This window comes from Eimeria mitis, genomic scaffold (genome assembly GCF_000499745.2).
Source record: "Eimeria mitis Houghton genomic scaffold, Emh_scaff20, whole genome shotgun sequence".
Lineage (NCBI taxonomy): Eukaryota > Apicomplexa > Conoidasida > Eucoccidiorida > Eimeriidae > Eimeria > Eimeria mitis.
This window is the reverse complement of record NW_024015107.1, coordinates 50,820-77,044: the sequence shown is the minus strand read 5'-3', so window position 1 is coordinate 77,044 and position 26,225 is coordinate 50,820. Positions and strand designations below refer to the sequence as shown.

Genomic DNA, 26,225 nt, shown 5'->3' with positions numbered 1-26,225 from the left:
GCTGCTGCTGCTGCTGCTGCTGCTGCTGCTGCTTCGGGAGACTGCGTCGGCACTCTTGCTGTGGTTTCGGGTGCAGTGGTTTGTGAGGGGCCTGGACGAGGGATGGAGTGAAGAGCTTCTGCTGCTTCTCTTGCTGCTGCTGTTCTGCGCGCTGCTGCTGCTGCTGCTTCAGTCGCTGCTTTTGCTGCTGCATCTGCAGCCGCAGCAGCAGAATCAACAGAAGCAGCAACAGCAGCACCAGCAGCAGCTTCAGTGCCGTTGCACGAGGAGATGTGAGCAGTGGAGAGTCTACAGAGTCCCGTAGAGACAGCAAAGCGTATGATTTTGCTGCTGCTGATGGTGCTGCTGCTGCTGCTGCTGCTGCTGGCGCCCGCGCCGCTGTCTTCGTTGTTCATAGCTGCTGCAACGCTCAAGCAAGACAGCGGTGGCATGCAGTCCCGCTGCTGCTCTTCCGCGAGGCGCTGCTGCAGCTGCTGCAGCTGCTGCAGCTGCTGCTGGAAGCCACAGTTTGTTGTTTTTAGCTTCTGTTGCTGCCGGCGCACCAATGTCTCCAGCTGCAGCAGCACGCCGTCTGCATGCAGCAGCAAAGCGCTGCTGCTGCTGCGTTCGAGGACATGCAGCAGCAAGCGAGGCACTGATACCATAACAGGCAGCGTGTGCTGCTGCATGCTGTTGTCAGTGCTGCTGCTGCTGCTGCTACTCCTGCTGCTGCTGCTCCTGCGCGCCGCTGCCGTGCTCCTGGCTATTCGAGTGTCTCCACTCTCCCCGCCGTCTACGGAGTCGCCTCCCTGGCTGCTGCTGCTGCTGCTGCCGCTGCTGCTGCTGCTGCTGCTGCCCCTATACCTCCAATACGCCTCAATGACCCTGGCCAGAAGATTCACTACCAGGTTAACTGCGACGGTGCCGCTGGTGTGTACGTACACCGCGCGGGCAGTGCATGTGCTGGTGCTGCTGCTGCTGCTGCTGCTGAGGCCTGAGTCAAACAGAACAGTTGCTGCTGCTGTTTCTTCGGTGTGCAGCAGCGGCGGCAGCAGCAACGCAGCAGGCGGCAGCTCTTCAGGCAGCAACAGAGCGCCTCGTGCCCTGCAAGCAGCTTCTACCGGCGCTTGCCACCTCTTTGCTGCTGCTGGGGTTGCTGCTGCTTCTGCTGCTTCAGCAGGAGCAGCAGCAGCAGCAGGAGCAGCAGTTGCTGCGCGGAGACCTGCAGCAGTTACTGTGGGGAGACAGTAAAGAGACATTATATGAGATAAATAAGTTGCAGCAGAGACGCTTGCATCTCCACTGTCTGCTTCGGTGGCCCCGCGCCACCACCACCTTCTCGCCGGGGAGCAGCTGCTGCTGCAGCTGCTGCTGCTGCTGCTGCTGCTGCTCTGTGAAGCTGCAGGCGAATCAGGAGCGTTCAGTGGTTCATGCGCAGCAGCCGCCATACCCTGGATATTGTTGCTGCTGCTGCTGCAGTCTGCTGCCTCCTGCTGCATGTCCTGCAGCTTCGGTGGCCTTTTGTGCTGCAGTCCTCGCTGCCCTGCTTCTGCTGTTGCTGCTGCTGTTGTTGCTGCTGTTGCTGCTGCAGCACCAACTGCGGGACGGTTGTCATTGGTGTGTGCTTTTGCTGCTGCTTCTGCAGCAAGCTGCGCCGAGGTGCGAGCAGCAGCAACAGCAGCAGTTAAGAGGTCAGAAGGCAGCACGGAGAGACAGCCTGCTGCATCAACGAAGCAGCGGCAGCAAATCCCTTTTGTTGCTGCTGCATGCAACCGCAGCGAAGCAAATGCTGCCGATGGCAGCAGCAGCAACTCATGGGCCGTCAGCAGCACCCCCACACTGCTGCAGTCCGTCTGCTGCTGTCTGCTCTGTTGTTCCTCACGCGAGTGCTGCAGTTTCTGCTGTTGCTGCTGCTCCTCCCGCGATTCCTGCTTCTGCTGCTGCTGCTGCTGCTGCTGCGGAGGCGGCAGCGGCGGCAGCACCAACAGCCCAAGCAACTCAATACACCCCGCTCTGAACGCGCACGTCCTCGCCACTGCATGCAGCAGGCACAGCCGCAGCACGAACTGCAGCAAGCTGGGGCTTGGTGATGGTGGTGATGCTGCTGCTGCAGTTGCTTCTGCTGCTGCTGCTTCTGTTGCTGCTGCTTCTTCTGCTGCGGTGACTGCTAGCTGGGCGGACTGCGCCTCTATCCCTCCGTCAGGTCCCGCCATACTTTCTTTGCTGCCGATGTGTCTGCTGCTGCTGCTATTGCTGCTGGTGGTGTTGTTGCTGCTGCTGCTGCTGTTGCTGTTGCTCTGAAGACGGCAGGTGACGGATACCCGCCCTGCAGCGAGCAGCACGCGGCTGCTGAGGGGTCTTTTGCTGCTGCTGCTGCTCTGCTGCAGTGCCTGCCTAATCAGCAGCAAACAGCCGAAGAGAAAGGAGACGGGCGCCAGAAGCTCCCGCAGCAGTCTGCTGCTGCGGCTGCCGCCGCTGCTGCTGCTGCTACTGCAGCTTCTGCCGCTGGTGCTGCTGCTGCTGCTGCTGCTGCCGCAGTGACCTGATGCATCTTCGGGATCTGCTACTCCTGCTCGTGCCTCCTTGTTGCAATGGGCGGTGTCCTCACTGCTGCTGCTGCTGCTGCTGCTGCTTGGTGTCGCCTCTGCCTCGTTGCGGCTGAGGGACAGACACAGACTGGAGACCGCAAGGCGGGTCTCGCTTTTTTTGTATGTGATGCAGCTGCTGCACTTGCCTATCTTGCTGCTGCTGCTGCTGCTGCTGCTGCAGGAGGCGCAGTGTTGGGTCACCTCCTCCTCCAGCAGGATGACGGCATCCTTCAAACTCAGAAAACCACTGTGGTGTAGCGACTCGCAGGTCAAGTACAGACACCTCGTGCTGCTGCTGCTGCTGCTGCTGCTGCTGCAGATCGTTGCAGCAGCAGGTGCGCCCACTCCTGCTGCGGCGGCTTCTGCCGCTGCTGCTGGAAGTGGCAATGCCGATCCACGGCCTGCATCACGAGAGAGAACAGAAGCGGGCAGTAGCCGCTCTTCTCCTCGACTGGTGTTGTTGCTGCTGCTGCTGCAGCTGCTGCTTCGGCTTCTGCTGTTGGCTGCGTTGCGGCTGCTGCTGCTGCTGCTGGTGACCTTTTTAATAAGCACCCGTCTGAGCAGCCGAGGCAGCAGTAAGGAGAGTATAGGCGGCAGAAGCAGACCACCCAACAGGAAGAATGCCAGAGAGAGCAACGGCGGCAGCAGCAGGTGCAGCAGCAACTGCTGCTGCATGGTGCTGCCTGCCATTGCAGCTGCAGGGATGAATGTCTGGGCTATACGTGGCGCTGGTGCTGCTGGATTCGGCCTGAACCCTTCCAGAAGCTCTACTGCTGCTGCTGAGCAGCAGCAGCTGCTGCTGCAGCTGCTGCTCTCGCTGCTGCAGCCAGACCACCTGCTGCTGATGCTCCTTGTGCTGCTCCTACTGCCGCCCGGGCAGTTGAGTGAAGAGAGGAGACCAAGAAGAGCTCCATACCCCCCCTGTTAAGGCCCCTCCTGTGAAGCAGACATGATCGCTGGTGGTTTGCTGCTGCTGCTGCTGCTGCTGCTGCTGTTGCTGCTGCTAGCTCTGCTCTGAGTTGAACAAGAGCTGGGCCCTGCGTGTATGGTGCTCGGCGTGCTGAGTCGCCACTACTTGTCGAGCTGCTGCATACCTATTTGGGTGCACACCCGATATATACACGTTACACTCAATGCTTAACTCGTATAGTATCCTTATTGTATCAAAAGGCCGTCTCTCGCTATGTCCCTGTCAATCCCCCTGAAAAGAGGAAGAGGGCTGCTACGATGATTATACCCTTGCTGACCCCTCGCGGGTCAACGCACAAATAATTCATTCTTATAAATAAATAAATTCATATTAGACAGGATATATGGCTAGCAAGCCAGGACTGCTCTGCAGCCCCAGATCCTGGTAGCTGCAGAGCACTCCTCGCTCGCTAGCCTTATCTCCTGTCTAATGTAAGTTTATTTAATAATAATAACGAAATATTTGTGATATTTATACTGCTGAATACACCTCTAGGGGGCCAATTTCAGTACCATTGTAGTGCGCAAGCACTCTAATGCCATAGTTTCTTAAGTCCACTGCAGCTCATGAGTGGTCCGGCCTCACTCGCTACTGCTACCATCTCCTGCAGTGGCTGTGTCTGCTGTGCTAACCAGTGGTCTTCTGCTGGTCACCCTGGTGTGCCTTGGCAGTGGGTTGCAGGCTCCCCTGCGGGGGGTCCTCATCGGGATCGGTACATAATAGAGGCTCTCAGTTCCCTGGCCCCTGCCTGCACTACCCCGCAGGCCTTCTGTTGATATATGCACTCACCTCTGCTACTTCCGTTTCCCTTGCTTCATGTCCCTGATCCATGTGTGTTAGTGCCACTTTATTCGTCCCAGGCCCCCTTGTAGATAGCCTCATCGTCTGTCTATGAGAATCTCTTCACTGCTTTCTCTTACTACCAGTGTACCTGCAACTGCCCAGATTCTGCTCGGAACTAGTTTCTGCATTTTTTTGTTTATCTATACCGCTACACCCTCATGCACTTTGCTCTCGTATGGAAGGTGCATAAAGACGAACGTTGATTGCCTCCTAGGCTGACCTGTATGTACGTACACAATCATAACCCAACCGCGCTCAGTGTGAGTTAACTAGCACTGTCTCCAGTGTTGCGTGACCAGTGGCTTAGTGCAATCAGTCAGTAAACTTTTTTTCTGGCTTTTGCATTGGGGACTCGATGCAAGCATCGGCCTGCAGTTGCCTCTCTTCCTTGATATTTCCTTTCCGCTGGATTGGGACTCTGGCCGTCAACCACTTTCTATCTCATCTCTTTTATACTCTTAGTTAGACGTGACCTCTCCTTTCTTTAGTCTCAAAAAGAACTCTATTGTACTAGGTATATATCACTAGGGATTGGGTGGCATTATTAAATGTTTATATAAATGCACTCCGTTTGTTCGCTGAGGTTCCTTTATACTACTAGAAGCAATTGTTAATAGCCAGTAGGTACTTGTTGCTTGCTGCCGGTAACCACGCTGGGTTACCGACAGCAAACGCCGCGGCCTGCCTCTTGGGATCAGCGTAGGTTTCTTGGTACTAATTCTCTTGCGTGATATGGCTCTGCGGCCGATCGCAGACTTGGAGAAAGAGCTTAGTTACGGGGGGAGTGATTGTGGTACTCAGGGCACCCACCATATCAAGCTCCAGAAGTTCCACGGCGACGAGAGGGTTCTCGCCAGAGATGAGCTCAAAGGGCTACCGTTCAGTGGGGGAGCGGCTGGTTGTATTGCAAGCTAACTACAGTACAGGAATTAGTTGCCCTCACTCACGCTCGTCAGGTTGGATTTATGGATTTATCTTTGATGATATGTTATTTATGCTCATGCACAACAATGCCCTATTGCTGTTTCTTTATTGGAGAGATGAGGAAGGCCTGGAGATTCAATATCCATAGGCTCCATATCTGCGCCATCACCAATGTGTTTTCCTTTGTTCTCGGTGATGGCATTGAAAATATCTCTTCTGCCCGTTTAGATGCGCAAGTAGCCAAGCATCTCAGCGGATCCCATCGGCTGAGATACTGTTGTTTATTGCTGCGAAGCAATAAACAACAGCATCTCAGCCGAATGATGCAGAACCTCCGAGTCAACCGAAAGCTTCTGCTTACCAACTACTGATATTTCTCGGCGTAGCGCTGTATCGACAGATTCCCTTGCAAGCTTTCCTAATTCTACCGTAACAGGTTCCCTTTGCTATCTGGGAGTAAATGTACATCGCAACGCGTCTCGCAAAGCATCCATACACCATCACCCACATTTCTTCCCTTTTAGTAACGAAGATGCCAATAGCAACTGTAGTTCTCCGTGTGCGTTTTAGACATCAATGTATATCTCCAGACAAAACAGAACTTTCCACTGCTCCCGCCCCGTGTCGCCCGTAGCATCTGGACGGAAGGCATTGGTGTATGCATTTCTCATGAACTGTTTTCGCAGCAAAAGCATTTGGGCCGATGGGCTGCAGGTGCCGCGTTCGTTCCAGTGCTGGAAGGCGCGTGGCCGTTAGTTGCCTTCCTGGCGACCAGATTCGGATCATTCTCCATTACTCGGGAGGGGGTGGCTACGAGCTTGACAAGGATTTTCCGGGGGATATCTGGGAATGTTTTTGCTTGTGTTTCCGCAAGCAGCCTTCACAACTAATCGATGCGGTACACGAGAGGAAGCACAGCTGTGGGGGCGCGAATTGTGTTGGTAGCTTGCGCCTGCCTCTCTGGAGCATGTAGCGCCACCAAGTGCAATTAGAACCGTCGGCTGTCACGGGCCTTCTCGATCTTTTCTGAAGACGGCTGTGACCCGAAGTAGAGTGAAACGCCTAATATAAGAATTTCCGAAACGCTTTTGACTCCCTCTCCACTACCAAGGTGGCCTAGTGGCGGCGGCCCAGAGGTGTGAGGATTGGAGGGGAGGAGGTTGCGGGGCAAGAGTTGCAGTACACAACGTTGCAACACGTGCTACACGGCATCCTGAGATTCAAGCAGCATATGAACCCGCTTGTATGCATGCGACAACACTCTAGACAACTGTGCAATACTCTCGTGGATCTTGCTAAGCAGCTTGCACGTAAGTACAAGCGGATGTGCCATATTCGGGCAGACCATGCAGCACCGATCTTAGCAGAGGAGAGTCACGAGCTGCACTTAGAGTTAAAATACTCGTGAAAGGAGTCCCCCAAAACAGTTGACATCCACTCCAGTCTCTAGGGGCCCTGGGTACAGCAGAAAGGGGAGATCGCTTGTCTGGTGAGGAGGCGACCTGTCACGGATTCACAGTTGCACATCCGGCTCCGACCCTTGCTGCTAGGCAGCCCAGCGTGCCCAACCCCTCTTCTGGTTCATGCAACAGCACTGTAGATAGTTGTTGAACATCTACGTAACCCCCAGGAGCGAAGGAGTATGCAAGTTATAGTATACGTACCAATTCGAGGCATGGCAGGCTGTGCATGCCCTGCCCGTTAGCCTCCACTGCTAACTAGCTTACTAACTAAGCGTGGAGGTGGCGCATGGGCCACGTAAGTAGAGACACGTGTATTACTGCAGGCGAATGTAGCATGGGATGCTGTTGCAGCGAATCTACAGGGCAGAGTGCACGTGACTCTGAAGTGGTGCTAAGGTACGAAGTACGGGGGTGCAGCAGACAGTGGCAACCGCAGCCGTAAGGTTGGTACGGCGTTAATGCAAAATAAAACAAACTAAGTAAGTATAATAAATATGCAAAAATGGAGCATGCTGGGGGCCGATGTCTTTGGTGCCTCGGCCGCTTAACAGCGACGGCATGTCACCAGCTGTAGTGCCGGGCACTACAGTGTTGAGCCGGAAGGGCACATTGAGTTCATGTATTAAACGAGGAAACCTTAGTTTATAGCGGTTTCCGGGCACAGGATAGGCATTTAATGCGCTGTGATTGGGCCCAGGGTCAGGGCTGGCAGCGACACAGCCGGCACCGAGGATATTCGTACACTGGAGAACAACAGACAGATCTTTCTTTTTGGAGAACTATTGTTCTTAAGAATGAGGTTTTATGCTTTTTAGTGTATGAATATGTGGCTTACTGGGTAGAGACAGGAATTTATCTGCTGTAGTCAGTTAGGGAATCACATGTAGGAGCCGAGCTGGGCTTAGCTCACTACACCAGCAGCTGCCCCTTGCGGTGCCCCACAGCAGTTGGGGGTGGACCGAGGGACTTAAGCATACATCAAACCTACTTTGCTGCTGCTTTCTCCTTTTTTTTCTTTTGCTACTTCTCTCTTTGCCCTGAGCAGCAGACTGGGGCCCTCTTTGAGGCGTGACTCCCCGCACCAGCACCCGCCCGAGCTGGCCCTGTGGTGTGGCCCCACTCTGCAGTGGCACTTGTGTCCTTCCTCTACTGTCCTTTCTCTTCTGTAGATCTGTGGGCTGCTTCTCTGCACAACCTGTTGTGAAACGAAGATGTACTTCAGCAGCTTTCCCTTTGGGGAAGACATACCAGGCCACGGCAGGCCCAGGGGGCCGCCAAAGGAACGGAACACAACCAAATTCTACGAGTTGCTCGAAGTCGATAAAAATGCCTCCGTACAAGGTCAGCCTTCTTTAACGCATATTCGTCATGACCGCCTGCGTCTCTGCTGCGGCAGTAGCTACAGCAGTGGCAGCAGCCGCGGTGGCGCCGGAGAAGCAGCGCCACCGGTAGTGGCTCGTGATGCACTGCAGTTGCAGCTACGCTCCGTGCTGCTTCTCTCTGCATTTGCATTGCATGTGGATCACGCGCGTGTTTGAATTGGCGGTAGCAGCAGTTAAGGGAACGATAGCGGCAGCCGCCTTTGCCAAAGCCCCAAAAAGGAGGGTAGAATGCCGTACATGTTAACGCATCGGAGCTCGTGGCTTGGGTGTACATACAGCAGAAAGAAAAAGGAAATTTGTACCTTGCTTGTCGCCCCATTGCGACCGTGGATGTGATGCTTCGACGTTTTTGGTGTATCGTTGCCGCAGCTGGTAAGGCATTCATAGGTGCGTGCTTTGTTTCTCCCTCCGCATGTTTGCTGCAGACATCAAGAAGGCATACCGCAAGCTGGCCATTAAACACCATCCAGACAAGGGAGGAGACCCCGAGAAGTTCAAGGAGATATCGAGGGCGTGAGCAATACCCGCAGCTCTGCTTTTCAGAGCCCACATGTGCCACGTGAATGCACGTTTGTTCTCTTTCGATATTTCTGGCGTCGATACTGTTTGCTCCCGCGGTGTATGAGTTCCAGATTCTTTGCTGAAGTCGGCGAGATGCGGAATGCTGATCAGCAGCAGCACCGAACGACATCCACACGCAGAGGAGGCAAACGTTCACCTATATAAGTCCTGCTATTGTGATTGTTGCACGGTTTTGTGGCTGCAGCTATGAAGTGTTGAGCGACCCGGAGAAGAAGAGCATTTATGATGAGCTTGGCGAGGAGGGGCTTGAGGGAGGAGGTGCTGAGACGGATCCCTCAGACATTTTTGATTTGTTTTTTGGGGGCAGGAGACCAGGCAGACAGCAGAGCAAGAAGAAGGGCGAGGACATCGTCAGCCCCATCAAAGTCACTCTTGAACAGGTTATTAACCACACGTTACGCCGTGACTAAACCCGACGCAGCCACAAACACGAAACGCACCAGTGCAGCAAGCAGCTGCATTGGAGTGCCCACCTTCTCCTAGCCTATTCAGAACTTTCCTATAAGGTGAGTAGCGCCATGTTGTTTATTGTCTGATTGCAGATATACAATGGGGCCCCTCGCCGCATGGCGATCAACAAGGATGTAATTTGCAAGGACTGCGAGGGGAGGGGAGGACCTGCGGATGCTTTTATAACCTGTAAGGAGTGTGACGGCTCCGGTGTGAAGGTTATGGTAAGTCAGTTCGTTTGCGTTTTCGTCGATCACTCTCCTTGCGCTGCGTATGTTGCATGCATGCAGTAGAGTTGTTGATCTGCATATGGGTCTAGCTGTGGGCTGTTTCCCAGAAGTTCCTGTCTTTTTGTTCTTCGTCTCTTTCACCGAGTTCAGTGGGATGGAGTGTATAGCTGCGGAGCGAGCGGCGTGTGGGGCACAAAGGTGCACAATGTTTGTCCTTTGGGGGCTTTTGTCTGCAGATCCGACACCTTGGGCCTATGATTCAGCAAACACAGGGGATTTGCACGAGTTGCAAAGGCCAGGGTCGCAGCATTGAAGCCTCAAAGCGCTGCAAGACGTGCGGCGGGAAGGGAGTTTGCAAGGAGAGGAAGATCCTCCAGATCTTCATCGAGAAGGGTAAGTTAGTTGCTCTTCCTCTCTCTGATAAATTTGTTGTTTTTCGTGCAAGTGTGAATAGAGGCCTGAGCGCCCTTCTCTGTGAGCTAAGACTTGGGGGGATATTATTATGCTCGAGATATATATTCTGTATGTTTCTCCGTTTTTCTGATCGTTTTTCTTGCAGGTGTGAAGAATCATCATAAGATCGTCTTTAGAGGAGAAGCCGACGAACGGCCTGGGGAGATCCCAGGAGACGTTGTTCTTGTTGTGGAGCAACAGGCAAGTAGTGCACACGAGCATTTGAGCTGTGTTTGACTTTTTACTTGAGACTTTGCCCGCTGAGACGCGGATGAGTGGCAGTCGATACGACCAGAAAACGGGAGAGCTCATGGGTTGATGCAGAGTTTACAGAACCTAGTTTCTGGGAATCCTGTTCTCGTCTTCAGGAACACACAATGTTCAAGCGTCGTGGGAACGACCTGTTCATGACCAAGAAGATTACCTTGTACGAAGCTCTCTGTGGATTCAAGTTCCTGCTGACGCATATGGACGGTCGTCAGTTGCTTATACAGGTTAGTCTTTCTCTCCCCTTTCCTTTTTTTTTTCGAGATGCAGCCAGCTAGTAGTTAGTAGATGTTGTTGTCCGCGAGCCTGAATTGGCGTTTTTCTTTTAAGTCCAAGATATACGCTGCCGCGGCTCGCGAAAACTGACTGGGCTTCCCAAGATCCACTGCTCCGCAAAGTGACTACGGACAGTGGGGGTCTTTCGCTGCCGTGGAGGCAGAAGTGGCCTACAAGAAATTGCGTCTTGTGTAATTGTTCCTCACAGTTCATATTGTTCTTGACAGCTATACCTCCTCACACATATGGAGTTCTATGCATGGCGCTTTGCGCTACTTCGGTTGCAGGGCCAACAAATGTTCCTTGGACAGCGTTGTGCTATGTTGGTTCGTGTATCCTTCTATTTTACCGTGGTTATTTGAGTAATGGGGAGTCTCTAACGTTAAGGCTCGAAGGAACTGTGTGTGTTATATCTGCTCAGGGCAGTCCTGGAGAGGTTGTGAAGCCCGACGCCGTGATGTGCGTGAAGGGCGAGGGCATGCCGAACCACAAGAATCCATTTATCCACGGTAAGAACGCGCGTCTGCTTATTGCGCGCATGCATACCTGTGCATGCATCATGCACTACGTGCTCTCGAGAAGTGGGGCTTCTGACCCACAATTTTTTGGTGTATGTGCTTCCATTGCTTGCTCTGCAGGAGAGCTGTATATCGTCTTCGACGTCGAATTCCCTCAGAAGGTGCCGGAGTCGTTGCACGCCAAGTTCCGCGAGATTCTTCCGCAGCCGGAGTGCACCCCCATGGTACGGACAGGCACACCAACACGCCCGCGAGCACAGCTTTGTAGCCAGAGACCCCCCCCTCGTGTGTTGCTTCTTGCTGAAGAGGAAGTTTTCGATGCTGCAGCTCGATAGCGGAAAGTTTCAGAAGCGGCGCACATACATTGTTTGATGCTGTTTCGTCGTTGCCGTTGTGCTCAGGTTGATGAGGACGACCCGAAGATTGAGCATCACGTCTGTGAGAGCGTAACTGCAGAGGAGCTGCGGGCCCGGCAGCAACAGCAAAAGACCCAGGGTTCAGGGGAGGCGTATGAAGAGGATGAAGACGAGGGTGCCCACGCAGGAGGCCCGCAGAGGGTGCAATGCCGGCAGCAGTAGAGGCCTCCGAATGCAGCCAGCTTGAATCACAGCTTACAGACTCGTGTTGACTTGAGTTTGGTTGGTGGTACTTATGTAGTGCTCCGCGTTCAGTTACAGCCACTGCGGAACAGGAGCAAAAGTATGTGGAGGTCATTTTGGTGTAGTTGCTGTGGTGGACGAGGGCTCCGGGCGGAGTGGATGCCGCACAGGGGTCCCAGCTTCTTCGGTAGTTACCGATGTGGCTGCTGTAGCAGCAGACGCCTGCATTTGTGTTGCCGCCGTGCTGCTGCTCTCAAATGCGGGTAGCATCAAAACAGTTGGCGTTGCATAGTGGTAAAAGTCCGGAACCGCCTCGCTTTCGGAGCTTCTGCCTGAATAGACGTTCATTTTCGCCCGCTGAGTTTATATATTATATATTAACAGTACTTTTCTGCTTACTCTGTTTGGGTTTAGCTTGCGACCCTCTGCAGCTGTGAGAGAGTGGACGTAGCTGTGCACGAGTCACCGCAGGGTCTTCTGCTCGTTCAAATGAAAGTTTACACGAACAACCGCTTGGCGGTGCTGTGAAACAGCTGCCTCGCAGCGCGAACTCGACGCAAAAAAGAAGCCGACACAAACGGATCCGAGCGGTGTAGTACGCAATGCATCCAAAAGTGCCACCCAGTTAGCTAGCATGAAGCTTAAATAACCCTTCATGGTGTCTTCTGAGACTTGAAAAACGAGGGAAGGTGGAACCTGCGCGGTCTGACGCGGTGCAGTGTAATACTAGATGTAATCCAATATAGCATTGCTTTGCTACAAGGAGAGGCGCTGCTGTTCCGTAGTGTTTTGGCAGTAGCAGTTGCTAAACCCTCTAGTGCAGGGGAAAGATGACGGCAGTGAAATTTGCGTTCTACTGCAGTGGAGCAGTCGGTGTGCTGCTGCCAGCCGATCTTACTGAGACTAAGTGAATAACAAGCAAACACGAATTCATGAACGCACCAAGCAATTTGACAGCCTCCTAGAATCGGATTCACGCCTATTGTAGCCCGTTAACAAGGAATCGACGGAGTGATATGTGTGTAGCATAAAGTTTTGCGGGAGGAGTTGGCTGCGGAATCCGTAAGGTAAGGTAGTTGCATTATATGTAACACTATCATCTATAAAAGTGGTGCCAAAACAAGGGGTGCCTTCCATTCAGTTACCCTGAGGCTTAAGAAGATCAACGCACGGGAGCATTACAGTTCCAGCAGCAGCGGAGAGCCGATTCTGCGGTGACACGTTCCGCACGTTCGTGCTGGGCAAAATTATAGGCTGAGCATTTCCACGGGTGCAGGCACACGTTTTGCCAAAAGGGAGAAAAGAGACTGCGCCAGTCTGCAAGAGACGTGCCTCCTGTATCCGTGGTTCTTCCTGCCCCTAAATTTGGCTACCCCTACAGGTCAACTGCCTCCTGGGGATGTTAGCTTGTAAGCTCCTGCTGGTAAAGCTCTCCTTGGAAGAGACGACGGTGAGAGCGGAAATAATACGGTCCCCTTCAGGTTCCTCCACGGGCTCACGATTGTGTTCCCTCACCCAATGGAGCACGAGGAGGAAGCATCCACGAAGTCGAGGTAGAACGTACTCAGTGCACTATTGCCTATATATCTGCACTAGGCTCTGCACTCTCCAACGAACCAAAGGTGAACCTGCAGTAGCGAATTCCTGGCAACGTGCCCTTACGAAACACTCAGTGGAGCGCTGGAGCTTCCTGTTTCGACTTCAGCATCATGTTAGCCGTTCAATAGCGTAGTTTTAAGCCAAACCAACTTTACTGTGGATGGGCGCAGTTGAGGCCTCGCCGTTGTCTTGTACCTCAGTTTCGAAACAGGAGCTGATACGCCGCGTCCGTAGTTCCGCTACTAAGTAGACACTAGTAAGTTGACACGGGACGAGGAGAAAACAGACTTCCAAGTGGCTCCTTGCGATGTTTAAAGCGTTTCTGCCCTTCTAGAGCTGCTTCTCGTCAAGAAAAAGCAAACGATCTGTCAGCTCCCGCGTCGGCGCCAATACACAGCAGAAGAATACGTCCTAACAGTCTCACTGAGTTGCAACAAGGAGGATAACTGCCATAACCTAATACCAACAGTGGGATGTTCTGCTACTACCTGCAACGCTCCAGATTCCCCTTCACCTAAAAGCAACGAAGGCTCTCAAAGCTGTTACCTACAGGATCTTTCAGATTTTCGCGAGGGGTTCTAGCATCCACGGCAGCTGCATGTAGACACATAAATCCACACTGCATCCCTATACAGCTAGACAAACGTGCTGTCAAATGTCAACAACGGAGTTCTAAATACTCATCAAATGCATGTGAATGCAAGCAAGTGGCGCAAAAGGGCCTGCGGAGTTGCGCCTTAGTTTTTCTTTCCCTCGATACAAATGAGAAGGAACCAACTAAGCTAAACCAGTCTAACGCTGTATGCCCTCCCTTGTGTCATCTCCTGTGCTTTCGGGAGGATTTCGAGTCGTATTTGCTGCTGCTCCTTGCCGCTTTGGTCTTTTCTTTGTGCTCATCGTCTCTGGAGCGGGATTTCTTCTTTGCCTTTTCGTGAGAAGATGACTCCTTTGGAGCTGCGGGCGAGGCGTCATTCTTTGCTGCTGGCGCTGTTACTGCTACATCTTCGGTTGCTTTCTCCTGTTCTAAGCCTTCATCTGCGGACTCCCCTGCCTCTTGTTCGTCTTCAGACTCTCCGTCACTGTTTTGGCTGCCCGCCTCTTCTTCCCCACTTTCTTCTACTCCGCTGCCACTGTTGCTGCTTCTGCTGCTTCTGCTGCCGCTTCCGCTGCCGCTTTCGCTGCCGCTCTCACTGCCGCTTTCGCTGCCGCTCTCACTGCGGCTCTCACTGCGGCTCTCACTGGCGTTGCCGCTTTCCACTACGGACTCCGCCTCGTTCATCTCTTGATTATTTTTTGGTTCAGCCCCGTTCACAGCCTCCTCGCCACCAGCTGTTTTTGGCTTTGTGTCCTCTCCTACCGTTTCTCCTGATACGAGCTTATCTGAAACAGGCAAAGGCTCCTTTCGCTTGGAGGAGCGACGCTCATCTTTTCGGCCACTTGAGCTGCGGCTGCCGCTGCTGCTGCGGCTTTTGCTTCTGCTGCGGCTTTGACTCTTCTTTCGCGTGTCAACGCCTTCGCGACTGTCACGTCTGCCGCTCTTCCTGCCTCGCCTGCTGCTGGTGTGTCTTTTCTCCACTCTGTCCCTCGATGATCTTCTCAACTTGGTGCTCGAATGCTTGTGGCTATGCTTCTTGTGTCTGCTGCTGCGCCTGTCTACAGAGGAGCTGGCGCTTCTGTGCCGCCTCTTCTTGCTTAATCTTGAATGTTTTGTGTCTCTGCCTCTCCTTCTGTCTGGGGTAGGGCTGCTGGTACGATCTCGGTGTGAACGTTTCACCCGGGAGTTTCTGCGCCTCCTTGTGCTGTTGTGGCGGCGGCTGACAACGCTGCTGCTGCGACTGCGGCTGGTACTGGGGCTGCTGCTGCGGCCCCTCCTGCTCCTGTGCCTGCTGTGGTGCTCGCTCTTGCGACGCCTGCTGCCACCGCTGGATTTCCTTCTTCTCCTGAGGCTTCTGCTACGGCTGCGGGTTCTGCTTCTGCTGCGGCTGCTACTGTAACTGGAACGTCGCCTGCGGCCTCTGTAATACCTATCATCAGGGCTCCTGCCTCTTTCTCGGCTTCTGAATCGCCTCCGTAACACAGACGGGGTCGAACGTGACCTTCTTCTGGGCTCTGGGCTTCGGTCGTAGAAGCGTTTCCGCTCGCTGCATTGAAAAAAGAGCAATAAAAACAGCGTTTACTAAACAAAACACCAGAGTAAAAAGAGCTTATCAACCCTAAATGTGCTTTCAACACAAACATCCAGTCCTGAACATCGCCCCAGCGCGCTCACAGCCCGCTACAGGTACTTACCCACCCGCGACAGCTCGCCCGCGCATCGTTTGGCTGCAACTGAGACAAGGCAACTTGCATGCCGATGTCGCAACATTAGAACTGCCATCCGGCCAAACACGCTGTCTACGAGGCTGACTGCCACTGGAACTCTCACAAACCATAACCATACGTAGATTAACGCCATATTTCACTGTACTACGACCCGTTTTCTTCCTTCCAACTCTAAATAACGGAGGGTGTGCACTTTGTCCACGAGGGACTATGCCCCCGCTTTGCCGTTCTCCTTACTGTACTTGTTCAGGTTTCAGTTCGGTTCGTTTGAGTTGGAATGGTAGCAAACGACGCTTTAAATTCTAAACTCACGTAACTTCCTCGTAGTTTCGCTGCTTTTTCTCTTATTGGATAGAGTATTTGGTTTTCGATGTTCTGTTTAGTATAGTGCAAGCGCATGGCTCGCATATGGGACTGCAGTAGTAACTTTGTCTTCTGCGTTACTTCTATCCGTCAGTGCATATTTGTCGATATGTCTGCTTATTTCGTCTGCTCGTCTGCTCGTCTGTCTGGACTTTTCTTTTCCGCCATACTAACGTCTGTTGGTTGCAACACTGTGATGTGTTCGTTCGGTAAGTGCTCCGGGTTTCTGCTACTTACTACTCTTCATCTCTCCTCTCATAAATGACGCGCTGCGGCACAAACAGCAGGAAAAGCTCCCCATGTCTGGCGATGAGTGTTAGATTATGAAACTTCACATCGGCTGAAACTAGGGGAAAACGACTGCTGCATAGCTTGCGCACATGGACAACGGACTAGCGCATTCGAAAGAATCAATTACATATCGTTGAACAATTTGCGGCAATTCAATATATTTACCATTTGTTCTGGGGTCTTCGGATCGCTGTTCGCCAGTTGAACTGTCACTCGGACACCCATGAACATTTGGTTGTTCAACTCCTTCATCGCCCTCTCCCCGTCTGCCTCTTTTTCATAATCGAAGAAGCAATACGAACTGAAGAAACAAACAGAAGACACGAAACAACTCCCCCGCACGTCTTCCCGAACCTACCTTGAGTCTGTGCGCCTCCTGAATTTGCGAAACCAGTTCGCACCGACAAAACATCATTGTAAGTGCAAATAATAAAGAAAGGAAGACCTACCGAGGAGTGCGTTCCAAATGATGAACAGGCAAATACATTTCCTTGACCTGGCCAATCTTTGATAAAAAGTTACGGACGTCGCTGGGAGTGGCTCCTGGGGCGACGCCTCTGAGCATATATGGGAACCTCCGCATACTCCTAGCAGTTTTTGCATTTTCCACCATCCACAGTTCCCCCGCCCGCATAGGGGAAACCCTGTCCACCATTGTGAACGTTTTGTCTTCAGATTTACGTGCAGGGGAGTTCGCAGGAGTCACGGAACTCGCTCTGCTCCGCGACACAGAGACGGACAACCCGCGCCCTTGGGGCGGCGGCTTGGTGGAGAATTGCATCAGAAATCAAGATTACAACGCCCTTCCCCCCCCTCTCAGGGTGTAGCGGCTGAGGGGAGGCTTAAAACAGCGGCCGCAAATACACAATAAGTGCAAGCACCGCAAAAAAAATAAACACTACAGGCACACGCCGATCAGGGAAGAAGACAGAACGGCCCAGAGGATACGAGGACGCATCGCCCTGAGCCCAAGGTCCTGCCCGTTCAGCAGCTTTAATCGAGGTGGAAACAGGAGGTTCTTCGCCTTATTTTCCATTCAGAAATACCCATTGAGCCATAGCATTTCCGCCTGTGATGGAAAACAAAGCCTGAAAAAAAACCGACGGTAGAAAGTTCGGCCGTCAAACCTCCACAGGCTTTCTCGCAGCCCCGCGTTCTGCTCGCATGCAGAACCTGCGGAGGCCATAAAAGATCTAAACCTGTTGCTCTGAATGTAAAAAGTAAGTAAATGATCACATATTTATAGACATCTTATATTCCCAACACAGTTTGAACACCGACTGCACGACGCGCTTGCCTTGCCGATGTGCTCGCCGGAGTTTGGGGGCAGCGGACCGCCTGCTCTGTCCCAGTCGGCCTTGAGTGGGCAGATGGGAACGTTGTAAATACGTACACCACTTTTCATTTATGTATGGTTTATATGTAACGTACATTTCTAGTCTCCGCCGATGATTCTCGTAAGCCGCAATAGAGTCAAAATACTGAAGATGTGAGCTCACGAAGGGCAAAGCGCCCCCCAACAAGCATACCGGCAACATGAGCACGGTGGCGCAAAGGCGCGTGTGTGGTGGAACAATTCGCTCATACTCTAAGGCCTTTGCCGGAAGCAGTAGAGTTAAAACACATAGGATAGGAGTTACGCCGCTTATTCCCAGACCTCCCAAACTAGAGTGGGGGCCGTAACAGACAGGTGTTACATCGTGTTTGTACACATTGACCACTCGGTGCGAAGCCAATCAGCCATGCTATGCCTCTGTGCTTAGTGTGGCTGCAGCAAGAGGGGGTACCGGCGACCTTGGTCGTTGCTTTGCTCGAAGTGTTCTGCCTCCACGGTAGCTCTAGGCGGCTAGGACCCTCATTGCGGGCGCAACCTGCACTGTGGTGGGGTATCCTCTGCAGCTACAGTTCGTGAAGCAAAGACAACCCTGCAAGCAGCCTTCCCCACGACGCTTTGTTATGCATACCATGACGTCATCAGTAACTGTTCAAGGCCCAAGTGGCTAAAGGTGCAGATATTCTCAGAGGCATCGATACGTGTAGCTATTGCTAAAATAGCCTGCCACACTATGGCTAGCGAACGAATGCTCGTCGACTGCTAAGCGTCCCTCAGCGCAGGGAGGCCACCATTCTCTGAGCGAAGGCTTCCCAATGTCTTGGTAGGTTGGTTCCCTGCGCCGCATTGTCATCATGCGTTCCATCCCCCAGGAGCGGTAGTTTGCTGCATACGAGGGATCTTGTTTTGAACTGTTACTTTAATAGGTGCCTGACTTCTTCGTATATGCCGAAGAAGTGAGGCTTCTAGAATATCTTAGTACACCGACGGACTTCAATGGCCCTCACGTCCATATGCAACCAAACAAGGCCTCGCAAGCCTATGAAAAACATACCTCCTGTGCGAAACGCACAGTTCGCAGCCCCCAAAATTTGTATGCGCAAGTGTTTGCATGAAAATAACTTACGCCCCTCCACACAGAGATGGCATCAAAGGAGTTTTTGCAGGCCAAGAACTGATGTTTGCCGGCTCATGCGTGCTGCGATGTAGAGTCCATCGTTTGACAAGGGCTAACAATGAAGGGTTCTCAGCTCATTTCTAGCCCACGCCGAATGTATAACCAAATGATTTCAGTCGGTGTCCTTCCCTTGTTGCAGCGCTATGGAAACTCAGCTCTGCCACTCAGCACCTACTGGTATAGTATGGGGTTAGATGGTGGTGCTAATAGCAGACTAATGGGGAGAGGCAACATGTTGAAACTGTTAGGCCGAATCAGGTGCTGAGAGTCCAACACGTGGGTGCCTTGGGACGCAGGACTTCCTCGCCGCTTGCGATTTCGAAATCTAGTTCACAGGAGGAGTGGCACGAAGCCGCAAAACTTCTTGAAATTCTAATGCTTCCTCTCGCACCGCATCCGACTCATCACGCAACAAAGTCTCCATCATTTGCTTCAGATCATCCTGCAGACCAAAACGAGAATTGCATACCCGACGCTCCGGTTGTCTTCTTTTACTATCATACGGTAAAACCATGGGAATATATGTAGTGGCGAATATGGGAAACACCTCACCACCAAGTCTGCTTGACTGCTCGCCTCTTTCTGAAGCAATCTGCCCAAGAGCTTGACCAGGGCCAATCTGCGTTGAACCATCCACATGCGAGGAAGGGCCTCAACTGCGCGAGCTGAATCCATCGTAAATGCAGTACTACTCGAGCACTAATGATGTATGCTCAGCGTGTACCCAGCAGCTGCGTGACACTACTTACCTGCAGCATGGCGCGGGGTCCTTCAGCAAGCTCTGTAACAATGGCAAGACTATGCTTCGAGCCCTTCCGTCCGGAAGATAGTCCCATATTTGCTGCAACAAGAAAAATACAGTCTTACTGTGAATGAAGAGCGGATTGAAACGTCGGAAAAGTGTGAGCTGAGTCGAGTATGGGGCAAGCTAGCCGCGCTCCTAGGTCCTGGTGGTCCTACATGCATATAGAATGCCACGTCTTGACGTATAAAGGCATTTTTACAAGAAGCCACCTGCTGAAGAGCATGGAAAAGGCGTTGCTCCAAAATAAACTCCACTTTTGGCATTGCTTGGCGTCGTTGGTATCCATCCTATCAAACATATCACCGTAGGTGATTCATACGCCGATGTGAAAGGGATCCGTTGTCCGCTCATGATGCGCATGCCACGGTGGATGAGCGAAACCCTGCCACTCACTGCGTAGCAAGCGACCTACTTCGGCTACAGATCGAAGGGCAAAGCCGGCCTCCTGGCGGACGGCCCACGCTGCAAGCACCACAAACCTTAATGCTGGGACACTGGAACAGTGCGAAGATTGCATTAAAGCAACTGCGCCATTTGGAAATACTACAGCATGTGAAGGACTTGCTATACGAGGGACGCTGAACCTCAGATGATTGCTTATGTGTCCAGTGGTGGCAAGCAACCAACAATACGGGTTCTGCACACATCCTGGAGAGGCGACAGGTGCCATCCTTACTTGGAGACAGGAGCAGACCAGTTATGCGTTCCCACAAAATGTCTTCTGTGTCTTCCTGAATACGGGGTCACAGGAATACGAGTAAAGCACAGGATAAAGTGACATCACGCTGGTGTCTAATTCCTGTCAATCAGCAAGTGTTGTTAAACTGCTGCTCAGTAAGAGGCGCTTACCAAAGTTCGAAGGAGCACAGGGAGCTGCTGAGCTAGGGCCGCTTGGACCCGCCAGCATTCTTCTCCATCTTCGTCAGTTGCAAATTCGCTGGTCAATATCAGGGGAGACTGCAAGCAACCAGGGGCAGAGCATTTGTCGCAAGACGGCGTAAACTGTGTCGGGCAGGAGATCCGCTGAGGCCAAGGCTGAGCACCTACAGTGATTCGCACTCACGACAAATGCAATGTCCGGAGGAGCGAGGGAACCCAAACATCCTAGAAAGGATACTTTTAGTTTCCAATTGCCTCGCCTGCAGAAGACGGCACGCATTAAAACACTGAAGAGTCCAATGCAAAAGTGAAGCAAGAACCTCCTAGTTTTCTCTTCAGCTAACGATCCCCTTCAATTCACTTTGGCATGCAGCAATTTAGCAAGACTCACTGAGCCAGATCCGTCGCTAGCTCCAGGAATACACGCCTCTGTGGAGCAGTGGAGAGTGGGAGGAGGGCAAGGACTGCATTCAGGCATGCGCCTGCAAAGACACGGAAAGCCAACCGTAGTGTGCAGAAAATTCAATGGCTATACGTTGGCTCTCCGCACGAACAGAAGGGAGCATACGATTCTTCACTTGCCACTAACACCACAAATGGGGTCCTAGGCACCTGGGAGTCGAGACCCTTGATTTTCACGGTTATCTTCAGCAATCTGGTTTAGCTCCAGCATCCAAGAATCTCCCATGAAGAAAGTATTCCCCAGGTTCTGAACAAAGCCGTAGTCAAGGCAACTCGTTCTGCAGTAACTCCGCAGCAAGTGCTGGCACTTCTTCAACTACTCGAGGCATTCAACATCAGCAAGGTGAGAAGTAGATACAACTCAAAACAAGGCCTGACGGCCGGACGTGAACTTCGGGTAGAATGCTGAAGGACTCAAGTACTTGCGCTATTCGTGGAAGAAGATGTAAAGCCGCCATTTTGACCATTGGCTGCAAGATACACGCAATGGAACGCACTAGCTGACAAGATCTACCGTTTGCTGTCTCAAGGAGCACTCATTACAACCAAGATCAACATGATGCTGGAGCATACTGCTCCCCTGGAAGTTGAGGTCCCTGGTTACAGTCGTGCACAGGAGCTCACAGAGCGATCAGTGAGGAATTTGAATAAGAACGCTGTCATGCTGGTAGTTCTTTCATCCGCTCTGCCGATCTCACTACCTTCACCAGCTGAAAGAGGTGCTGAATCGCAGGAGAGGAGAGCCAGATCTTCCAGTGCGAGGCAAACTGTTGCTCGAACCCTCCACGAGGAATCGCCTGCGCTCTCGCACAGCAACGGGATAAAGTCCACTGGATACAAAACGAGAAAAGCAGTTAACATCCTGCCCCTTTGCAGTGGAGCAGCAACCTGAATAACTGTCTCACCGCAAAGCAATGGAAAGAAGCTGCTGCCCACTGCCCTGAACGCTGCTGCGTTCCTCCGAGCCATTGCAGCAACGGCAGATACTCCTTGCATCCTGCAGCTTTCCTGCACAGAGCAGAGCAGCATTACATCAGTTGAATTGCCAAAAGGTAGATACAGAGAGGATGTGGCTTTTGAGTCGCTCATCTACACGAAGATCCCCCGAAGGCTATTCAAAAGCTCACATGGAGAGATAAGGTAAATTTTTGAGTGGCCGTATAAACGGCAATCATGAGTTCCCCGATCGCTCCGTCTGCGCCAGCCAAACCTCCGTCTTTCGCGCCATCAGCAACCTGCTGCGTTGAGAATCCTTGTTGCAGCATCTCCACTTCCGCCGCAACGTAATCCACAAAAAGCGGCAACTGCTGACCAGCTGCGAGCTGCACCGAGCAGTTCCTGTCCCCACAAAGCTCAACATAGGATGTGAACAGCCTTTGCTTGAGCTCCACCAACGTCTCGAGAACGTGTGAGTCCTCAGGCATTCCTTGCGCTCGCTGCTTTTCCAGGAGGTCTGTCCAGCAGCGGCGGGTGCAATGGAGTAGCGAGGGTATCACAATTGCAGCTGTTTGGCGGGCTGCGCTTTGCTTATCTTCGCAAAGCTCTAAAACCTGGAACGTCGCTTTGTTCCCGAGAAGCTCAGCGTGGTTGCAGGTTGAAAGCAGGGCGGTGAAGGCATGGAGTGCAGCCGTCTGAAGGTCTCTGTCTCTATGAAGCATGATTCGAAGCAACAGGCTTGAAATTATGCTCAGCCCCCCTGCCCAGACGTAAGGGCACTCATCACGGCCGTTCCTGGGATCTTCATTGCCATCAAAGAACCCCTTCAATTCGTTACAAAGAATCGCCAAGACATCATCGTTATCTTCGCCCTCCTCAAAGTCTGTACAGAGATGCACGCATTGCTTCAAAACCCTCCTAAAGTATCGCCACTGCTGGTCTCTAGGGCTGTTTTTCCAGAACGAGAATCCCACCGGACCTCCACCAACAATTCACTCCACGACTCATTGCACGCACAACTTTGAGACCTATGAACTCCCCTGGAGAGGCAGAGAGGCGATCACGCGAAGGTAAATACCCGCGTGACGGTTCAACATTAAGACGAGGGTAGCTCTTAATGCCAAGTGAAATATACAAAGCACGCTGCAGCCAACTCCTTACTGCCCTCAGCACGCAGCTCAGGCAGCACCTACGCGCTCCGAGTCCATAATGATAAACATGGCCAGAAACGAATCAGTCGAAAATGCCTTGTCTAGTCACTTGAAACCCAAAAGCTCTAATATAGTGACTAGATAAGGCATTTTCCAGAGGAATTTAGGCCAGCGATTCTCACCTTGAAGGAAAAGAAGGAACTCGTCGACCGACTTGCCAAGCGCGCGGAAAATGCGCGATATATTCCTGCAGCCGCGCTTCCTCACCTGAATAGCAGTCAACAAGTAGCAGCTCGGTTAGCTTGTGATGTGGGGCTTTGCCTGCTACCAGCAATTCAAGCGCCGAAAGTTTAGGTAACGTACCCTTGGTGAGTCGCTCAGAAAATCTCGGACGAAGGAGGCAGGGTCCGTAGAAATCTCATCCCCTTCAATCCCACTGATGGCGCTTTGCGCACTCTCCCGCTGCCCCACATTGGAAGTCAGTCGGTCTGCGAGGACGCTGTTTGCCTCATCGTCAGACTTGACGTGAGTGCACGGGGGATTGATAGCTCCTCGTCGGAACAACAAATCCTTGTAAATCCCGTGCCAATCCATGCTGGCCGATGCCATGTTGCTGTCCTTGGCCAATGCTGTCCTTGCGGCAGAACAGTGAGCTGCAACCGCCATCTTCGCGTCCCGCCTGTGCAGCTTGAAGTTCCGCTGCAGGAGAAGAGCAGCCTGTGGGAAGGCCCCTCAAGGAGCAGCGCGATTTTGGTCGGTTCGTCGCCCTCAACTGAACGACACACTTCGAGGGCCAGTCCCGCGATTGACCTCTATAAGGACTCCAAGGACATGGTCCGATAGTAGCCGGGCCTGGTCGGGTGATGTGTGTGCTAGCTCATGATGCTCACGTGCACAGGGGCAAAGTTAAAACTATGTTATCCCATGATTTAGCCGAAGCAGAGAGGGGGGGAGTTACTAGCTGTTTGTGTCTTCATCGTGAGTGCACACACAACTGCTCTAAATGGGCCATGCGGGACCCGTCTCGTTGCAAATCAAATTAAGCCCCTACACTCACTAAATACAGACATTCATGAAAAATTACGTTGCTTAACTTGTAGTTAGAGCGCGCTGAGCTGGGGCCACTCGGCCTCCTCCAGCCCCAAACACTGCCACCAATGCTGTAGTGTCCACGGTCCAACGGCTAGGCCGATACAGGTATTCTCGTTCATTAGCTGCTAAGTTCAAGGATCCTCCCCCAAGTTTGACTAGAAGAAGGGGGTAGGACAAGTAAATTAGAGTGTCTGTCTCCATAGCGAACCAAACTGGTACAACAGCACTGCGCGGACTGGTCTCTCAAAGAGGGGGGGACATCGGGACCGCCGAAAAGAACCACGCCACTCCTTTGCTCCAAAATAGTTCATAGGGAATATATTTCTGCCTGCGTGTGTTATTTATTTAACCGAACTAATAGCTACCTCGGGTTTGGTACATGTGCCGCGGCGGTCGCCGTGCTGACAGTCCGTTCATGTTCGTTCACACGTTTAACAACTAACTATACTCTAGGAAGGCTAAGTGGCGAACTAAACTTGTTATTATTCCCCATTCAGTAATTTAGGCACTTCTTGCTCCATACATTATTCGTGTTCGCCACCACAGTTAGAGAAGCGGCTACCAGCTGCTAGGGCTCTATGTGTACCCCCATAGAGCATACGATCTTGCAACAGCAAGCGACCAGCAACTAAAAAATATACTGCTGACGATGTACAACATACCACTTGTTGTCTTCCCTCTGGTCAAGACGATGCCGACATTCAGTGTGCACACTTTGGCGCACCGTGGTGTCTTGTGAATTTCTTCTCGACTACGAGCACGATGGCGACGCCGGCGCCACGCTCATACTAGATCCAGAGAACCTCGCAGATGAACTGCATGTTCCCAAATGAGTCATTCCTTGGGAGCAGCTTTCCACTTAACGGGATACTGCAGATGCTCACATTCAGCGCGTTCGTCCATGGTGCACTCTACATCATAACGGGCCTTTCGAGCCATAGCGAAGGGGTTGATAGAGGAAAATTAAATTGTATTTGTTGCTTGACGCGTTTCCACTCGGAGGTAAATAAATTGATTATTTGCGTTTGTTGTTCCTGGTGGCGCTGTAAATTGTCGGACTCACCCAACAGGAACATGCTTTATCAGGAAGGTAGCAGCGAGCACCAACTGTGGGGGAAACTAGAGCCACCTGCCATGGGCGAATGCTTCGGCAGAATTTCGGGAATTCTTGGAGTTTCTTGCATGCACCTCAGGAGGGCTGGAGCCCTTGATGCTGACGGTATGCACATCATTACCTGTTGGTTGGCGTCAAGTCCCCCCACACCGAGATTCCGGGTGTCCGCTGCGCAGTGGTTTCCACCACTGTCTTGTAATCCGCATGCTCAAAGTTAGGTAGTGCATTTAGCGTACTGAACTCCCCCCTGTTGTAGAATTTTACATGAAAAGGTCTTTTGAAGGATAATTTGGAACAATCCCACGCGGCTGGAGGGTCCTCAGAATCTGTACAAGCTCGTTTATCTCTTCACGGTCACTCTGTTGGATTGAAGTGGCTGAAGCGAAGATTGCTGCTGTCGGCGAGTACACAAGTGGGGAACTACGTGCCATACGACACTCAACATTCCAGTATCTGCAATCGGTAGGCCCGTTAGGCGGAGGGGCAACTACGGACAAGCGATGATACTGCATTGAGCCACCTTCTCTCCACTGTTCAGTCCAGTCACACGTAAACCGTCGTAAGAGAGAAGTTTCCCTCAACTTCAACGAGCATAAACGAATATATGCTACAGAGCGAGATATCTGTATTCAACTGTCAAACTCCTCTGTCAAGTAATATACAACCTTTCAATATCTGTACCAACCGGCGTGTGAAGAGCAGTACCTTTGAAGATCATAAAAGTTAAGTAACGTCAGAGGAAAGTCGGAAACATTGTTCTGCAGATGGCACTTAAACTAAGAGGCGAATCAGAATTTGATAAGCACACGGCATCGCCAGTACCGCAAATTCAGCTGCAGGCACGTGAGGTCGCAGCAACAAGAAGCTCAGGCAGCTTGAGCCCGTGCCTTAGTGCAGCCGTAATATACAGGAACTCTTCCTCTCTGCTGCAGGAAGGAGTATGACGCATCCAGTCCTACCGAACATTGGTAGTTCGCTTGGCACGTCGCGCCTACAGCGACTATCGGTCACAACAAATAGCTATGACTGCGCCTGAAACCTCCAAGCAAATGTGATAATTTGGCTAGCTGTGCTCAGTCAATCAGTAAAGTGTCTGTTGGCTGTGAGCCCCGTGTTGGCACACTAGGTCAACGTACTTCTTATAGCTATTTCGAAAAGTACGCCCTGCTATATAGAA

At 52.2% G+C, this 26,225-nt stretch overlaps 6 protein-coding genes across 6 annotated transcripts; 2 read left to right on the top strand and 4 right to left on the bottom strand.

Annotated features, from left to right (window-relative positions):
- Window positions 1-168: 168 nt before the first annotated feature.
- Window positions 169-3,257, bottom strand: EMH_0020130 (uncharacterized protein; the record flags this gene model as incomplete). The annotated part of the gene is made up of 2 exons (XM_038022404.1): window positions 169-193; window positions 265-3,257. The coding sequence occupies 2 exons, from the start codon at window positions 3,255-3,257 to the stop codon at window positions 169-171; spliced, it is 3,018 nt and encodes a 1,005-aa protein (XP_037878258.1).
- Window positions 3,258-8,561: 5,304 nt separating this feature from the next.
- Window positions 8,562-10,101, top strand: EMH_0020020 (DnaJ domain-containing protein, putative; the record flags this gene model as incomplete). The annotated part of the gene is made up of 5 exons (XM_038022403.1): window positions 8,562-8,662; window positions 8,916-9,111; window positions 9,274-9,405; window positions 9,648-9,804; window positions 9,971-10,101. The coding sequence occupies 5 exons, from the start codon at window positions 8,562-8,564 to the stop codon at window positions 10,099-10,101; spliced, it is 717 nt and encodes a 238-aa protein (XP_037878257.1).
- A 140-nt stretch (window positions 10,102-10,241) lies between these two features.
- EMH_0019910 (uncharacterized protein) lies at window positions 10,242-11,503 on the top strand (the record flags this gene model as incomplete). Its single annotated transcript, XM_038022402.1, has 4 exons — window positions 10,242-10,358; window positions 10,829-10,916; window positions 11,046-11,149; window positions 11,327-11,503. 4 exons carry the CDS (start codon window positions 10,242-10,244, stop codon window positions 11,501-11,503), a joined length of 486 nt encoding a protein of 161 aa, XP_037878256.1.
- Window positions 11,504-13,940: 2,437 nt separating this feature from the next.
- Window positions 13,941-15,500, bottom strand: EMH_0019800 (uncharacterized protein; the record flags this gene model as incomplete). Its single annotated transcript, XM_038022401.1, has 3 exons — window positions 13,941-14,772; window positions 14,898-15,264; window positions 15,413-15,500. 3 exons carry the CDS (start codon window positions 15,498-15,500, stop codon window positions 13,941-13,943), a joined length of 1,287 nt encoding a protein of 428 aa, XP_037878255.1.
- A 544-nt stretch (window positions 15,501-16,044) lies between these two features.
- Window positions 16,045-16,754, bottom strand: EMH_0019690 (uncharacterized protein; the record flags this gene model as incomplete). Its single annotated transcript, XM_038022400.1, has 3 exons — window positions 16,045-16,077; window positions 16,265-16,400; window positions 16,549-16,754. The coding sequence occupies 3 exons, from the start codon at window positions 16,752-16,754 to the stop codon at window positions 16,045-16,047; spliced, it is 375 nt and encodes a 124-aa protein (XP_037878254.1).
- Window positions 16,755-18,934: 2,180 nt separating this feature from the next.
- On the bottom strand, window positions 18,935-23,451 carry EMH_0019570 (uncharacterized protein; the record flags this gene model as incomplete). Its single annotated transcript, XM_038022399.1, has 14 exons — window positions 18,935-19,051; window positions 19,162-19,228; window positions 19,359-19,450; window positions 19,570-19,701; window positions 19,827-19,876; window positions 20,091-20,145; window positions 20,264-20,371; window positions 20,478-20,553; window positions 20,685-20,775; window positions 20,906-21,033; window positions 21,661-21,763; window positions 21,966-22,574; window positions 23,025-23,109; window positions 23,206-23,451. The coding sequence occupies 14 exons, from the start codon at window positions 23,449-23,451 to the stop codon at window positions 18,935-18,937; spliced, it is 1,959 nt and encodes a 652-aa protein (XP_037878253.1).
- Window positions 23,452-26,225: the final 2,774 nt, after the last annotated feature.